The sequence below is a fragment of the Camelina sativa genome, chromosome 17, assembly GCF_000633955.1.
Source record: "Camelina sativa cultivar DH55 chromosome 17, Cs, whole genome shotgun sequence".
Lineage (NCBI taxonomy): Eukaryota > Viridiplantae > Streptophyta > Magnoliopsida > Brassicales > Brassicaceae > Camelina > Camelina sativa.
Window position 1 is genome coordinate 28,314,318 of NC_025701.1, and position 17,170 is coordinate 28,331,487.

The 17,170-nt window shown below is 33.8% G+C and overlaps 4 protein-coding genes across 5 annotated transcripts in view; all 4 read left to right on the forward strand.

Annotated features, from left to right (window-relative positions):
• LOC104758223 (RING-H2 finger protein ATL75-like) lies at nucleotides 4,335-6,265 on the forward strand. Of its 2 annotated transcripts, none has more exons than XM_010481058.2 (2): nucleotides 4,335-4,714; nucleotides 5,397-6,265. In XM_010481058.2, the coding sequence occupies exons 1-2, from the start codon at nucleotides 4,657-4,659 to the stop codon at nucleotides 6,017-6,019; spliced, it is 681 nt and encodes a 226-aa protein (XP_010479360.1). In that variant the 5' UTR covers nucleotides 4,335-4,656; the 3' UTR covers nucleotides 6,020-6,265. The 2 variants fall into 2 exon arrangements, 1 of the variants encoding a protein (XP_010479360.1); XR_762650.2 differs by having other exon boundaries at nucleotides 4,344-5,392; nucleotides 6,075-6,265.
• On the forward strand, nucleotides 8,868-12,120 carry LOC104758222 (E3 ubiquitin-protein ligase ATL76-like). The gene has a single exon (XM_010481057.2). The coding sequence runs from the start codon at nucleotides 9,091-9,093 to the stop codon at nucleotides 9,766-9,768; it is 678 nt and encodes a 225-aa protein (XP_010479359.1). The 5' UTR covers nucleotides 8,868-9,090; the 3' UTR covers nucleotides 9,769-12,120.
• On the forward strand, nucleotides 12,221-13,885 carry LOC104758221 (E3 ubiquitin-protein ligase ATL76-like). Its single transcript, XM_010481056.2, has one exon. The coding sequence runs from the start codon at nucleotides 13,045-13,047 to the stop codon at nucleotides 13,732-13,734; it is 690 nt and encodes a 229-aa protein (XP_010479358.1). The 5' UTR covers nucleotides 12,221-13,044; the 3' UTR covers nucleotides 13,735-13,885.
• The window catches only part of LOC104758220 (RING-H2 finger protein ATL78), a 1,590-nt gene continuing 998 nt past the window's right edge, over nucleotides 16,579-17,170 (forward strand). The window contains exon 1 of the mRNA XM_019239772.1: nucleotides 16,579-17,162. Within this exon, the coding sequence (XP_019095317.1) occupies nucleotides 16,690-17,162 (473 nt within the window). The 5' untranslated portion in view covers nucleotides 16,579-16,689. The remainder of the gene's footprint in view (nucleotides 17,163-17,170) is intronic.

Below are 17,170 nucleotides of genomic sequence, written 5' to 3' on the forward strand. Positions count from 1 at the left end.
CAAAAATTCTCATAACATTTTCCACTTTCACATTAATATTTTACTTCCTAAGAAACTTTTTTATTATGACATTTGATATTATNCTTCATCTATAAATTGGATATATCTACATACAAAATATATGTTTTTCTTATATAAAACTTGAACTTATTAAAAAAATCTAATAATAACTGAACTTATAATTTTTTTTTTCTACATAAAAGACAAAAAAAACATTTGGTCTAAAGTATGGTCCAAAAAATTTGATGCCCTAATGCTTGGCTTCATTTGTTTACCATATGGGTTGAGCCTCAGTCTGGGCCTTGAACCATATTTTATATTTACTCTAGGGTTGTCGTGTTTGTTGGTTATGTTAATACTACTACATCATGAAAAAATGAACTATCATGATTTAGTATGTTCAACATCACTACAAAAAATATGTGTATTTTTAGCACACGAAAAAACGCTATTATTTCATTTCGATAGCGATTTTGTAAATGATGTCTTTGCCGGTACCATCTTAGAGGAGGCACATACAATAATGCTTTTTTCTTTTGCTATTATTTGTCTCTCTATAATAGTGCATTATTATCACTATATTAAGATTATTAGTAGCATTTTAAATTTGCTATATTACAATTAACAGTTTGTAAAGTAGACTAAAACTTTTTCTTATTAGACGATGCATATGAGTCTCTGCATTGTAAATTTAGTTTGTAATGTTACTATCATATGCTTAAAAATCATGTTGTTAAGATTGTGATGTCTTTTTATATCATAGCATGATATGAGTTGCATTTTTCTTTACTAATTAATTTGACTTCTATAGTTTTGAGTAATATATGCTAATTGTATATTGGTATCATATATTTTTAGGAATCTTAGTATCAAATAGCTTTAGAATTAACCATCTTAAAAAGAAAAGATCAACAAAAATTCTCATAACATTTTCCACTTTCACATTAATATTTTACTTCCTAAGAAACTTTTTTATTATGACATTTGATATTATAATATTATGTGGTTTTTATTCTAAGTAGCTACGACAAAATAAATATTTGTTTTATTCAATTGCATTTATGATAAAGCTAAATAGACAGATCTAAAAATCCATTTCGGCGATGGAACAAAACTATTGCATTTTTATACTCAACCAAATTTTGAGTAATTTTCTATAACTTTATTTACTTGGATTCATTATTAATTTGTATTAGAATGTATAAAGAATAAATTATATTGAGGGATGTNTTTACCATATGGGTTGAGCCTCAGTCTGGGCCTTGAACCATATTTTATATTTACTCTAGGGTTGTCGTGTTTGTTGGTTATGTTAATACTACTACATCATGAAAAAATGAACTATCATGATTTAATATGTTCAACATCACTACAAAAAATATGTGTATTTTTAGCACACGAAAAAACGCTATTATTTCATTTCGATAGCGATTTTGTAAATGATGTCTTTGCCGGTACCATCTTAGAGGAGGCACATACAATAATGCTTTTTTCTTTTGCTATTATTTGTCTCTCTATAATAGTGCATTATTATCACTATATTAAGATTATTAGTAGCATTTTAAATTTGCTATATTACAATTAACAGTTTGTAAAGTAGACTAAAACTTTTTCTTATTAGACGATGCATATGAGTCTCTGCATTGTAAATTTAGTTTGTAATGTTACTATCATATGCTTAAAAATCATGTTGTTAAGATTGTGATGTCTTTTTATATCATAGCATGATATGAGTTGCATTTTTCTTTACTAATTAATTTGACTTCTATAGTTTTGAGTAATATATGCTAATTGTATATTGGTATCATATATTTTTAGGAATCTTAGTATCAAATAGCTTTAGAATTAACCATCTTAAAAAGAAAAGATCAACAAAAATTCTCATAACATTTTCCACTTTCACATTAATATTTTACTTCCTAAGAAACTTTTTTATTATGACATTTGATATTATAATATTATGTGGTTTTTATTCTAAGTAGCTACGACAAAATAAATATTTGTTTTATTCAATTGCATTTATGATAAAGCTAAATAGACAGATCTAAAAATCCATTTCGGCGATGGAACAAAACTATTGCATTTTTATACTCAACCAAATTTTGAGTAATTTTCTATAACTTTATTTACTTGGATTCATTTTTAATTTGTATTAGAATGTATAAAGAATAAATTATATTGAGGGATGTGACTGCATTTTTTACCTCACCGAAAATTAGCTGGTAAAATATATTTATTAAGTGCATTGTTGTTTACCTAAATTTCATATTTATATTGTATTCATGTAAGTTATATTCCAAAATTTCATGTTTTTGTAGATGTCAGTGGTAATATAATTTGTGCAAATGCAAGAGAGAAAATAAAAAGATGGAGAATGCTTAATATGTGTTGAAAGTCTAAAGAGATAAAACACAATAAACACACTACTATGTAATCAAAAATTTCTCCACATGTTGAAATACTCTAATACTATATATAAAAGGAAAATTCAACTAACACTAAACAAAAGAGCCCAAAAAAAATTGAAATGATCAGTATATTTTAAAAATTATTAAAATAACAATTGCTGAGTAAACAAATAAAAGAACTATAATATCCAAATTACTAAAATTCAAAAACAATGTAAGCTAAATCCGTGTGTAGCACGGGATAACTTGTAGTATGCATATAAATATAACTTTTCACAAAGATGTATCCATATACTAAAATGATTTACTCTCAGAATTTCGCAATAATACTATCGAAAACCGAACTATAAGTCCTCCTTACTATGTTCCATTGTTCCACTATTTCCAAATAGTTCAACTGTTAAACTTGACAAGTAGCGATTTATGATTCTTTTTAGTCAAAGCTAGCTTTAGTATTTTTTTTTTTTCAAGTGAAGAGAGACTTACTTTCAATTGTTTTTTGCAAGATGTAACTCTAAGTTGGATTGGAACTTCCTAATAATTTCCAAGGATTATATAATCTGCCATAGGATAGGACAGAAGCCCTCCGAGATAAATTCCAAAAATATATATTTTAAGAATTTTATAATATTCAAAATGATCATGAAATATAAATAAAGTAGCATAAAAAAAAACTAAGAAACATGGGACTTATTGTTAAGGTTGTGGAGATTTAGGAGAAGAAAGCGACAAAGTTCAAATCCAGACGTATAAGTTATACATATACACGCACGTTCCTCTCCTTTTGAAAGGTACACAAAAATAAACAAACGCCGACCAAGAAAAAAAGAACATTTAAACAAACAACAGAACCATTTATATGCAGACAGTTAGATGCTTCGGAAATAACAAAATAGGAAAAATAGATCTTCCAAATATTACCTAGAGAATAATAGTTTAGTAAACATATCGAAAAAGCCACAAAGATCTTATGATCTGATAGTTACATTACATCTCATAAATCCAATAAAAACTAGGACAATTCGATCGATGTTAAGAAATCAAGAAAACATAATACAGATGTATCGATGATGTTCTTTTAACATATAAGATTTCTTCTTATTTCAAGCTGAAATTACAATACATGTTGTAACGATCATGTTCTTTTACAAGACTTGATTGTCTATGAAATCACAACATATCCCTATTTCTAGAGAAAGATTTTGTTGTGAGAAAAACTATCTTCTTTTCCTAATATCTTTCTTACCAAAAACAACTTTTTCTCTATATTATATTTTTATTTTTTTTTGTTATGAGTTCTTATTCTTTTAGTAACTTTATTTTCTTGGTCTACACTTAAATACACAATTTCATAAATTAAAAATAGAAATTTAATTTTGATTTTTTTTTTTTTTGTGTGTAAGATCTTATAGATATGATTTTCACTAATGTACTATACATAATCTATTGTTATTTTATTAAAATTTCTCTTGTAAGTTTCGCTTAGGAGATCATTATAAGCTAAGAATACTCAGAAGAATAGAAGGATCTAGCATTTTTTTTCTTCCAATGAAGTACCAAAACATTACACGTTCTAAACTGAATTATCAAGCAAGAAAACATATACACATGGAAACCCTTTATCAAAAGAAAAACATATACACATGGAAAGAACAAAGAAAGACGAATGCTAAAGCACAAAGACTGCTTTACAACACCACATATTGTCGGCAAAGCATTAAACTGTGAAGAAGATACAATAAAATCTTCCCCTTGGCAAAAAATAACAAACAAAAATCAAAAGTAAATAAACTAAAAACATTGAATAATGGAGATAAAATAAAATGCAGCTTATGAAGAATCAACACAAGACAAACATGATAAAACAAAGTTTTTCCCAATTTAAAGTGAGACAAAAAGTAGTGTTTTAAAATTCAATGTTGGAAAAGTGAAGAGTCCCTACACAAGCATCTTGTGGTTGGAGAGGTATGGGCCAAATGTCACAATAAGCACTCAAGGATTCATGAAATTGGATAAGCTCTCAAGACTCACTTGGGAAAAAAAATGATAAGAAACGCACTTTCTTGAACAAAAATTATTAGTCTCCCATTATTAAATTCTCAGTCCCCACTCACTAATCAGTGAGCATCTCATGTTGTATATAAGACCACATTGAATTCCCCAAAACTTTAAGAAGCAAAAGAACCTGACAAAGCTAAGCAAAGCATAAAGAAGAGACTTTGGTCCAAAGCTCATCAAAGAGTAAAATATGTCTGCAAATGAGTTACCTTCTTCTTCAGCTCAAGCCTTCCAAGAGCAATCCCTTGCCGGTTTTGTCTCTAGAAAGCTACTTCTCCACAACCCATTTGACCACAACACTGAACGAGCCTTTGCGGTTGCACCATCTGCTCTCAATTCCCATGAGAACAACCTCAGTGGGAATGTCCTGATGCTTCTCTCAGTCCTCATCTGCGGCATCATCTGTTGCCTCGGGTTACATTACATCATTCGTTGTGCATTCAGACGTACTTCAAGTTTCATGATCTCCGATCCGATCTCTGGTTTTTCAACATCACGAGATTCATCAGACAAAGGAATCAAGAAGAAAGCTCTTAGGATGTTCCCAGTTGTGAGTTACTCACCTGAGATGAACTTGCCAGGGCTTGGTGAAGAGTGTGTCATTTGTTTGTCAGATTTTGTTTCCGGTGAACAGATTAGGATGCTCCCTAAGTGCCACCATGGTTTCCATGTTCGTTGCATTGACAAGTGGCTTCAACATCATTTGACTTGTCCCAAATGCAGACACTGTCTGGTTGAGACATGCCAAAAGATCTTAGGTGACTTCAGTCAAGCTGATCAAGTGGTAGCAGTACCAACAGAGAGCGTTATCGTCAGGATTTCTCCTCTAGAACCTGAAGGAAGAGTAAACACTTTAAGAGAAAGCAGCTAGATGCCAAGTGAGGCAGAAACCATCAAAAGTTCAGAATTTGTGCTTTTTTAGTTAGGTANCCGGTTTTGTCTCTAGAAAGCTACTTCTCCACAACCCATTTGACCACAACACTGAACGAGCCTTTGCGGTTGCACCATCTGCTCTCAATTCCCATGAGAACAACCTCAGTGGGAATGTCCTGATGCTTCTCTCAGTCCTCATCTGCGGCATCATCTGTTGCCTCGGGTTACATTACATCATTCGTTGTGCATTCAGACGTACTTCAAGTTTCATGATCTCCGATCCGATCTCTGGTTTTTCAACATCACGAGATTCATCAGACAAAGGAATCAAGAAGAAAGCTCTTAGGATGTTCCCAGTTGTGAGTTACTCACCTGAGATGAACTTGCCAGGGCTTGGTGAAGAGTGTGTCATTTGTTTGTCAGATTTTGTTTCCGGTGAACAGATTAGGATGCTCCCTAAGTGCCACCATGGTTTCCATGTTCGTTGCATTGACAAGTGGCTTCAACATCATTTGACTTGTCCCAAATGCAGACACTGTCTGGTTGAGACATGCCAAAAGATCTTAGGTGACTTCAGTCAAGCTGATCAAGTGGTAGCAGTACCAACAGAGAGCGTTATCGTCAGGATTTCTCCTCTAGAACCTGAAGGAAGAGTAAACACTTTAAGAGAAAGCAGCTAGATGCCAAGAGAGGCAGAAACCATCAAAAGTTCAGAATTTGTGCTTTTTTAGTTAGGTAGGAGATTTTTAGATCTGATCACAAATCATGTCTTTAGCCACTTGAGAAAAAAACAAATCACTCAGGATAACTCAATTTTTTTATGTCTTTCGTTTTTGCCTGTAACACAAAGTGTATACAGAGAGAATATATCTCACGAGTTCATCAAAGTTCTTTTTGCAAAGATATGTTTTACAGTGGAATGTGAATTATGCTTTCTATTCCAAAAACATTAAGAAGCAACTATAACCAAAGACTAATAAGTGCCAGTCATATATTCTCAAGTGTCACAATCATTACTCAGAATAAAATGGTTTCTGGTAATGAATGCCAAGGATTGTGTGAAGTAGTGTTTTATCTAAGAGATGCATATACCATATACGACGTAGACCTGGTCGCGTGTATGCTTGATAGTGATAAATATACAAAGTTGGTGAAACACAATGCATTATCCACTTGACTCGACCCACTTAAAACACTACCTATATGCCTAAAAACCAATCCACACATGGGTCATCAAGATAGATTAAACCAGAGGATTCTTCACCGTAATGATAAAGAAAAAACCATCATTACCAGAGGAAAGTGATATGGACCCAACCCACAATAACTAAAACCAACCAAAAGCTAAATTCAGAACTAAAAGCTAGGAACACAGTCTTGTAAGATTGCCAGTCAAGTGATAAACCAAATCCTATGGGATATAGCCTTGACACCGAACATACCTATGCCACAATATACTATCGAAGATTTAGAGGTGATCTGTAGATACCATCCCAGTTGAGAGAATCCATACCCACAGGTCACAAAAAAAAAAAAAAAATCTAAGTGGGGATAAACATCCAATTATTGTCATCACATGCGTCTCCTACTCTACTCTTTATGGTTAATGCCTCAAAATTTACTCTACTCTGACATTTATCAAATTGGTACTCAAGTTTGTCTCAGTTTGTGGTGAATCTTCTGTTTAGATCTAGTATACTCACTCTATTACTTTTCTCCACAACAGGTGTTCATTGTGGGTATGCACACTACCTAGTGGAAGATATTGTCATATGATAAATGAACCGAGATAAGGCTACTTTTATCTCTGTGATAAATAAAATGGTGCAAATATATGGAGTGATCAACTTGATATACCACTTGATATCATAGTCATTTTCATAGATTCTCAAGATATCAAAGTCCGAATCCACAACCCATTCTAAAAAAAAAAACTACGAATAACTGATTTAGTTAAAGGACCGCATGAACTACGAGATTTAGTAGATCCTGTAATTTAAAAGGGAGCAACATGTCATAAACAAGGTTATCAAACAAAAAAGACAAGTCATATTACAAGGTTATCGAAACAAAAGACAAGCCATAAAAAATGATGGTTTACATAAGGCTTAAGATCCTAGGCATTTCTGATTGGATGAGACACAAATAATGTGTAGAAAAGTTCAATTTAATAGTGAGTGAGGCCGTGCACAAAAAGGAAGGGTTATTGGTTAATAACATAAGACTGTGGTTAACAGGTAGCATATCTCCATTAAGCATCTGCGGGATATGCGATCATATCCAATAATATGCCATTGAGAGTGTAAAAACTGCTATAAAGTGATTCTTAACTCTTAAGTACAACTTTATTCGTGATAAATTGCGGATCTAGCTTAAGTAATGCCCTTACTAAAAAAGCTAAAGCTACTAGTCTAAATTCTTCAACTCTCTCAACAATTTTGAGGCTTTCTAGAAATTTGCCATAAAACTACTACTGGAACAACCGTAGGACATCAATACAATTTACCAAATAATCATAGTAAAGGTACTAAAGATGTTCAAACTTCTGCTGCCAGTTAAATTCCTATTTGCAATTATTATAATGTTCTTTTGCTGGGTGAGAACTATCTACTCTACTATTAACAAGAGTTAAAAAGTAAGACAGTGTAAAAACAAAAGCACTAGAGGACAATGATAGCTTTGGAAGATAATGTTTAGAAATACTATCTTAGTGCTTTAAGAAATCCGGGCCACTTGTTGGACTAAAGACCTCAATCAGTATGATAAGATTCATGTCTACACTTTTTCTAATATAATACATAGTAGCTATAATTCAGAGCTGTGCTAATAATAAAATTAGAGAACATACCGTTATAAAGCAAAAGAACTGTACACAATAAGCTGTGCCTATTCATTCTCAAAAATAAGATTCCCTACATTGTCAAAACCGAACAAAGAAAAAGATATTTAGCAGGAACGATGAATAAATAGAAATTTACGTAAAAGTTCTTTAAAAGATGAACACTGAGAACAAACATTGGAGAATGAATGATTAAATAGTAGGTTCCACCAAAGAAAGTCAATAATGATGAAGCTCTTTGTTTCAGTATTTCAACTTTCTAGGCAAAGTGTAATGTTCCTGAAACTTTTCTCAGGATTAAAACCAATTGGGTCCAAACCATTTCTACATCATGATAGCATCCAACAAAACTATTACTTGAGTATTCTCACCAAGTCTCGTTATTTCACCTCAACAGAACCATTTATATGCAGCCATGTAGCTACTTGGGAATATATAAAAAGAATGAATAACAAACTTAAAAACATATTATAATATATGTAAACAGAAATCAATCTTATCAAGAATCAACACAAAGACAAAATATTAAACAGAGTTTTTAACATAAAGTGATAACAAAAGAACTAATTTCATAATCAATTTCCCAGGACAAGCATCTTGTGGTAGGAGGTGGTCTGGGCCAACGGCACAATCAGCACTCAAAGTTTAATGGAATTGGATAAGCTCTTTCTGGGTCCCAAATACTGCCAACTCTCATTTGAAAAGAAGAAGAAAACTCACTTTTTAGAACAAAAATTATTAGTGTCCAATTATAAAATTCTCCTGTCCCCACTAATTAACCAGTAACATTCTCAAGCTATATATAAAGACCACTTTGAATTCCCCAAAACTTTAAGAAGCAATAACCAAACAAAGCAAAGCAAAGCAGAGAGAGGACATTTTGATTTAAAGCTTTTGTCAAAGAATAAAAAAATGTCTGCAAATGAGTTACCTGCTTCAGCTCAATCCTTCCAAGAACAATTACTTGGCGGTTATGTCTCTAGAAAGCTTCTTCTGCACAACCCATTTGACCACAACTCTCAACGAGACTTGGCAGTTGCACCATCTCCTCTCATAACCGATGAGAACAATCTCAGACGAAATGTTCTGATGCTTCTCTCAGTCCTCATCTGTGGCATCATATGTTGCCTTGGGTTACATTACATTATTCGTTGTGCATTCACACGTTCTTCAAGTTTCATGATCTCTGAGCCTATATCTAGTCTTTCAACACCACGAGGCTCATCAAACAAAGGAATCAAGAAGAAAGCTCTTAAAATGTTTCCAATTGTGAGTTACTCACCTAAGATGAACCTGCCGGGGGTTGGCGAAGAGTGTGTCATTTGTTTGTCGGATTTTGTTTCTGGTGAACAACTCAGGCTGCTCCCCAAGTGCAACCACGGGTTCCATATTCGTTGCATAGAAAAGTGGCTTAAACATCATTTGACTTGTCCCAAATGCAGACACTGTCTGGATGAGACATGCCAAAAGATTTTAGGTGACTTCAGCCAAGCTGATTCAGTTGCGACAGCACCCACAGAGAGTGTAATTGTCAGGGTTGGTCTTCTAGAACCTGAAAGTAGAGAAAACCCTTTTAGAGAAAGCAGCTAGATTGTAAGAAAGGTAGAAAACATGATCAATTAAGAATTTGTCAGCAGTTAGATAGGAGATATTATACTCTTGAGCAAAATTTATGTCTTTAGCCATAGAAGGGTTTCCTAAAATAGAAAAAAATCATAGGATACTTCTAATTTTCTAATGTCCTTTTTTGCCTGTAGCATTAAGTGTATACAGAGAGAATATATGATATATCTCACTTTCCAATAGCATCTCACGAGTTCAACAAAGTTCTTTTGGCAAAGTTATCTTTTACGGTGGAATGTGAATTATGCATTCTTATCCAAAAACATTAAGAATCATCTACAACCAAAGCTTGATAAGTGCTAGTCATATTCTTATGAGTTATAATCAATCACTACAGAGAACCAAAAAAGTCACTAGACAGAACCAATGGTTTCAGACCAGACCAGACCTCAACAAGTAATGAATGCCAAGGTTTATGCACAGAAGCAGTGTCTAGCATATAGAAGATGCATTTACAGACCAGACCTCATCACGTGTACGCTTAATACAGAAAAATGCACAAAGTTGGTGAACAAAAAATGAATGTATCTACTTGACACAACCCATATAACTCAAAATCGATCAACACACATGAGTCACCGAGATAGCAAATAACATTTCATATGATCCTTCCCGACAATGATAACGAAATCTACTCTGCCGTAGGAACACGGACCCAACCAACCTAAGTTTCTGGGTAAAATTCGGACCTGAAAGCTACTTTGGGGGTATGTATAGTTTTGTAAGATATCAAGTTCAGTTACAGTAAACTTTGTCTTCCTAGTTGCTCAACCACCAGTCATGTACCCATCTTATGGGATCTAACTTCGACACCAGACATATCTATGCCATGGTACACTGACAAAAATGTAGAGTTGATCTGTAGTTACCATCCTGGTCGAGAGAATCCATCCCCATAAGTCCCACACCAAAATCTAAAAAGAGGGTGTGAAGTAAGATAAGTGAGAAATCCTTCACCATTGTTAAACCAAACACGGTTAAACTTCCAAATGATTCTCATCACAAGCCTCTCCATCTGAGGGTTGATATATTTTGATGCCTCAAAATTCACTCACACTTTATCTTATCATATTGGTACTAAAGTTTGTATCGTATCATAGTGATGTTCTGTCTAATGTAATATACTTTATAATTCTTTTTTTCTCCACAACAAGCGCACATCTTGGGTATTGTACAGTATCAGTGCTATCTCGTAGTGTGAAAACAGAAGAAAAACTACAAAGTTGGCCTAACTGGATTCTATCTCTATGACAAGAAAAAAAAATAGTGCAGATAAAATAAAAAATGAATACATGAAGTGTTCAACTAGATATAGGGATATTTATATATACCAGTTGATATCTTAGTTATTTTCATCGATTTTCACCAAATACCAAACTCGGAATCCTGATCACTGGGTGATTCACAACCAGCTAAACAAGTTGGTATCAAGAACCTATTGTTAAAAAATAACTAATATTGATTGAGGTAAGGACCACATGTTCTAACTACGAGATTTTGGAGATCCTACAGTTAAAAAAAAAAAAAAGGGAGCAACATGTCACAAACAAGGTTATCAAAACAAAACACATGTTATAAACAAATGATGCTGCAGATAGGGCTTAAGATCCTAGGCATTTCTGATTGGATAAGATGTACATCAAGTGTTGAAAAGTTCAATTAATAAGCACAGCCCCACTTAAAAAAAAGGAAGCTTAATAAAAATTGCGGATGTCCACAAAAAATAAGAGTTATTGGTTAATAACAGAAGACTGTGGTTTACAGGTAACATATGTCCATTACACGTATCTGAGGAATATCAGATGGTATCAGATAATATCTGGTAAATATGCTATTGAGATTGTGAAAACTACAACAAATTATTTTTTAAGTACAACTTTCTCGGCGATAAATCGCAGATTTAGCATAAGTAATGACCTTACTGCAACAACTAATGGTTTAAACTACTCTCTCAACAATCTATAACTCTGCTTTCAATAAACTACTCTGGAACAACCGTAGGACATCAACAGATGTTAAGATGTTATTAAAACAAAAGATGTTCAGATTTCCGCTACCATTCAAGTCCCATTACTATATGCTCTACTATTAACAGCGTTAAAAGTAACAACAGTGATTAAAGACAGAAGCACTAGAGGACAAATGAGATGCGTTGGAAGATAATGTTTAAAAAGACTATCTTAGTGCTTTAAGAAAATCCCGGGCCACTTGTTGGACTAAAGACATCGATCAGTAAGATAGATTCATGTCTAACCTTTTTGTAATATAAGAAATATCGTAGTTATAATTCAGAACAGTGCTAATAAAATAATGGAGAAAGTTTCGTCGACATACCGTTAAAAAGCAAAAGAGCTGTACACAATAGGCTGTGCCTATTCATCCTTGCACAATGAACAAAAATAGATATTTACTCAACAGATATTTAGTAGGAACGATGAATAAATAGATACTTAACAGATATTTAGTAGATATTAGTAGGAACTATGAATACTTAAGTTCACCGAAAGACGAACACTGAGAATTGGCGTTCAAGAGTAAATGAATAAAGAAAGTCATAGAGTGAAAATAATAATGGATACATAGATGATTAAAGACAAGACTATATGCAGCAAAACTCTTACTTGAGTATTCCCAAAAATATTCGAGTTGTCATTGTTTTTCATGTTCTTTTTTACCTCAAGAGAACCATTTATATGCAGACATTTAGATACTTGCATGTTTGGAATTACTAAACAGAATTTGCATGTTTTCCCCAAACTCAAGATCATATATTAATGAAAGTAAATTAAAATCTAGCTTATCAAGAATCAACAGAAGACAAAAATGATATAACAAAAAAAAAATAGAAAATTTTCCTAATTTAAAGTGAGACATAAATAAATGATTTCCAAATTCAACGTTGGAAAAGTGATAGTACCTACCTACACAAGCATCTGGGGGTTGTAGGAACTATGAGCCAATGGCACAATCAGCACTCAATGATTTTTGAATTTAAATAACCTCATTCTGGGTCCCAAGTCTCATTGGACAAAAAAAGAAAAGAAGAACAAAACCCATTTTTTATAAACAAAAATTATAGTGTCCAATTATAAAATTCTGCCCCCACTCAGTAATCAATAAGCATCTCAAGCTATATATAAGACCACTTTGAATTCCTCAAACCTTTAAGAAGCAATAAGCAAACAAAGCCAAGCAAAGCATATAGAATAGACTTTGATCTTAAGCTCTTTCAAAGAGTAAAAAATGTCTGCAACAGAGTTACCTTCTTCAGCTCAAGCCTTCCAAGAACAATTCCTCGGCAGTTTTGTCTCTAGAAAGCTGCTTCTCCACAACCCATTTGACCACAACACTCAACAAGCGTTTGCGGTTGCACCATCTCCACTCATAACCCATGAGAACAACCTCAGTGGGCATGTCTTGATGCTTCTCTCAGTCCTCGTTTGTGGCATCATCTGCTGCCTCGGGCTACATTACATCATTCACTGTGCATCCAGACGTTCTTCACGTTACATGATCTCTGAGCCTATAGCCAGTCTTTCAGCAAGACGACGTTCATCAAACAAAGGAATCAAGAAGAAAGCTCTTAAAATGTTTCCAGTTGTGAGCTACTCACCTGAGATGAACCTGCCGGGGGTTGGCGAAGAGTGTGTCATTTGTTTGTCAGATTTTGTTTCCGGTGAACAGCTCAGGCTGCTCCCCAAGTGCAACCACGGGTTCCATGTTCGTTGCATAGACAAGTGGCTTCAACATCATTTAACATGTCCGAATTGCAGACACTGTCTGGTTGAGACATGCCAAAAGATATTAGGTGACTTCAGCCAAGCTGATTCAGTTGCGGCAGCACCCGTAGAGAGTGTCATAGAGAGTGTAATTGTCAGGATTGTTCCTCTCGAACCTGAAGGAAGGGTAAACACTTTTAGAGAAATTAACTAGATGCCAAGAAAGCCAGGAACCATCATAAATTCAGAATTTATGCTTTTTAGTTAGATAGGAGATTTTACATCTGATCACAAATTATGTCTTAAGCCATAGAGGGTTCCAAAGGATACTTCTAATTTTTTTATGTCTTTCTTTTTTGCATGTAGCAAAGTGTATATAGANCTCCTCTCGAACCTGAAGGAAGAGTAAACACTTTTAGAGAAATCAACTAGATGCCAAGAAAGCCAGGAACCATCATAAATTCAGAATTTGTGCTTTTTAGTTAGATAGGAGATTTTTACATCTGATCACAAATTATGTCTTATGACATAGAGGGTTCCAAAGGATACTTCTAATTTTTTTATGTCTTTCTTTTTTTGCATGTAGCAAAGTGTATATAGAGAGAATATGTCTCACGAGTTCACCAAACTGTTCTTTGCAAAGTTATTTTTACAGTGGAATGTGAATTTGCAATCTTATCCAAAAAACATCAAGATTTATCTATAAGACTAGAACCAAAGATTGATAAGTGCTAGTCATATATTCTTATGTGTCATATCAGTACAATGAACCAAAAAAGTCACTAGACAGAATAAATGGTTTCCCGATCACGAATGCCAAGTGTAGTCTACGAGATGCAACTACGCTCCAGACCTTATCCCATGTATTCTTGATAGTGACAAATGCACGAAGTTCATGAACAAAAAATACATCTATCCACTTGACACGACCCACTTAATCTATCTATATGCCTCAAAACCGATCCACACGGACACACATACCATGATCAAGACAAACAAAAAATGATAAAAAGATATTAGCAGGAACGATGAACAAATAGATATTTACTAAACAGAAAAAGAATTCTTTATTACGAAAGATGAACAAATAAATATTTTACTTTACACTTTACAGATATTTAGTAAATGAATAGTTACTAGGAACGATGAACAAATAGATATTTACTTAACATATGTTTAGTTAACAGTTAACACATATCTATTAGATATTTAGTAGGAACGATGAAAAAATATATATCTAACCAAAAGTGCACTAAAAGATGAACACTGAGAAATGGCATTGACGAGTAAATGATTAAAGAATAGGTTCCACCAAAGAAAGTCAATAATGGTAGATAAATGATTAAGAGACAGGACTAAAGCTCTGTGCTTCAGTATTTCCAGTTTCTAGCAAAACAGAACTTTTTAATTATAATGTTCCTGAAACTTTTCCCATGCCCCTTAAACCCCATTGGATCCAAACCATTCTCTCATAATGAATGCATCAAGTTGTGTTATTTCACCTTAAGTCGCGTGATGACCTTGATATGTTTCTTTCTATTCTGTTCAATTTCCACACCTTCATTCATGTTACCCCTGCAGTTTTGTAGTCCTGAAAAACAAAACAAAAAATCAATCAAAAAGTGATATGAGTATCAAACTAAGATATTCCATGCAAACGAATCAATTTAGCACACAACAAAAGTAAAGTTGATTTGCTTTAAAGAAGGTACCAGTTATATGTAACCTAATGGCACAGACAAAATAAAAAAGGAATCCATTTCCGAATAAGACCGGTGAGAAAAGATAGAAAAGAGGCATCTCCTACTATGTAACATCAACTTTTTATCCCAAAGATACACAATCTTCGCCAATCTAATGTTTCACTAAACCAGCTATTAGGAAAGTAGCAAGAAAAAAATAACTGTTCTACAAAAGCAACTTTCGGAGAATCTTGCTTTGATTTGGAGCTACAAGAAAAACATTTGATACTAGATTCATGTAGATTTCCCTCGCAATTTGCAACCAATGAAAGACGATAACTGATAAAGCAAACAAAAAAGAATCATTTTTTATTTGCTCAGCCGTGGGACCAATTGCTTTACCTCTGATTTTAAAACAAAGTTATGTAAAGATAAAGAGAGAAAAACTGTTTAGTAAAAAAAAAAGCAGGAGGTGGATACTAATGCTATGAAAGTGATCTTTCTTGATAAAAGTAGCCTTTAACAAGATTGATTGGGAGAGGCTTTGTCCTTTTGGCTACTCTTATGGACAACTTGAGTTACTACAGATGGGGTGGATTCCTGTTCCCCTAACATAAGTAGAATTCACTAGATGGAAATATTTCTTCCGTACACCTTCAAGACCGCACAAAACTTAACAAAGCTTTTAAGATCCACCACTGTTAAAAAATAGCACAAAAGAAAAAGAAAACAAAAAAAGGTAAATCTAACCTTGCTTACTTTCCTATATGAAACACTACATCAGGGTGATGCCTGAAACCGAGCCAAATTCTTTGTAGCTAAAATACAGATATCACTGGGACAGAACTATCTAAGGAAGACTTGACCCTGCATAACTAAAAAGGAACAGGAAGTTCAAAAGAAGCCTCACAAAACAAGGTATTCTTCAAAACCACAACAGAATCTAATGTTTGTGGCATAGTTTGATAAACTCTCCAAACAGAAGAATAAAACATATAATAGAAGCCTCAATACCAAGACAGATTGAGATCTCAGTAAAATGAGCCAGGAGATATTATTATCTGAATGCTGCTAAGATGGGGAAAGTTCTTGGCTGCTCCAGTGAAAAAGCTCATGGGTCCCTGGAAGCAATTCTAGGAGATTTGATTTGCTAAGGCCACAGCCACATGGCACTACTATTGCAGCAACTGGTATGATGGACCCATTTTCTATAGCAAAGCATATTAACACTATAAATGATTTAATAATATTAGACACTAAAGGTAAAGGTCCTTAATATGAGCTTGATCTTTATAGTTATTCATCCAACCATAATTTAAAGAAGAAAACAAATGAAATAAGAAAAGAAACAATTCCTCATTAAAATATCTAAAAATTGAAACTTTACCTTTCCTCTATATAAACAACCTCCAAACATTTCTCTATATAAACAAGCTCCAACGGAAACCCAGAAAGCCACCCATCATCTATCTTAAAACTAAGTTACCATGTCAACTACCATTTCCATTCCCACCATGAAACCAACTGAGATCTTTCAAGAAATTCTTGGAAGTTCTTATTCAAGAAAACTACTATCTCATTCCCGTGATCAGTCACCAACTCCGGCACCATCCCCATATGTAGGTGATAACAACTTTGATGCAAATGTTGTTATGGTCCTATCAGTCCTCTTATGTGCACTCGTTTGCTCACTTGGACTCAATTCTATAATAAGATGTGCCTTGAGGTGCTCCAATTTAGTACCATCCGAAGCTGGTGACAACCACTCTGTTCGCTTGACAAACACAGGAGTCAAACGAAAAGCCTTGAAGAGTTTCCAGACAGTAAGTTACTCTACTGAACTGAATCTGCCTGGTCTAGATACCGAGTGTGCCATATGTCTCTCAGAGTTTGTTTCCGAAGAGCGTGTGAAGCTGCTGCCAACATGCCACCATGGATTCCACGTCCGGTGTATAGACAAGTGGCTTA

Coding starts and splice junctions, on each gene's coding strand:
- LOC104758223 (XM_010481058.2), top strand. CDS start 4,657: ATGTCTGCAAATGAGTTACCTTCTTCTTCAGCTCAAGCCTTCCAAGAG.
- LOC104758222 (XM_010481057.2), top strand. CDS start 9,091: ATGTCTGCAAATGAGTTACCTGCTTCAGCTCAATCCTTCCAAGAACAA.
- LOC104758221 (XM_010481056.2), top strand. CDS start 13,045: ATGTCTGCAACAGAGTTACCTTCTTCAGCTCAAGCCTTCCAAGAACAA.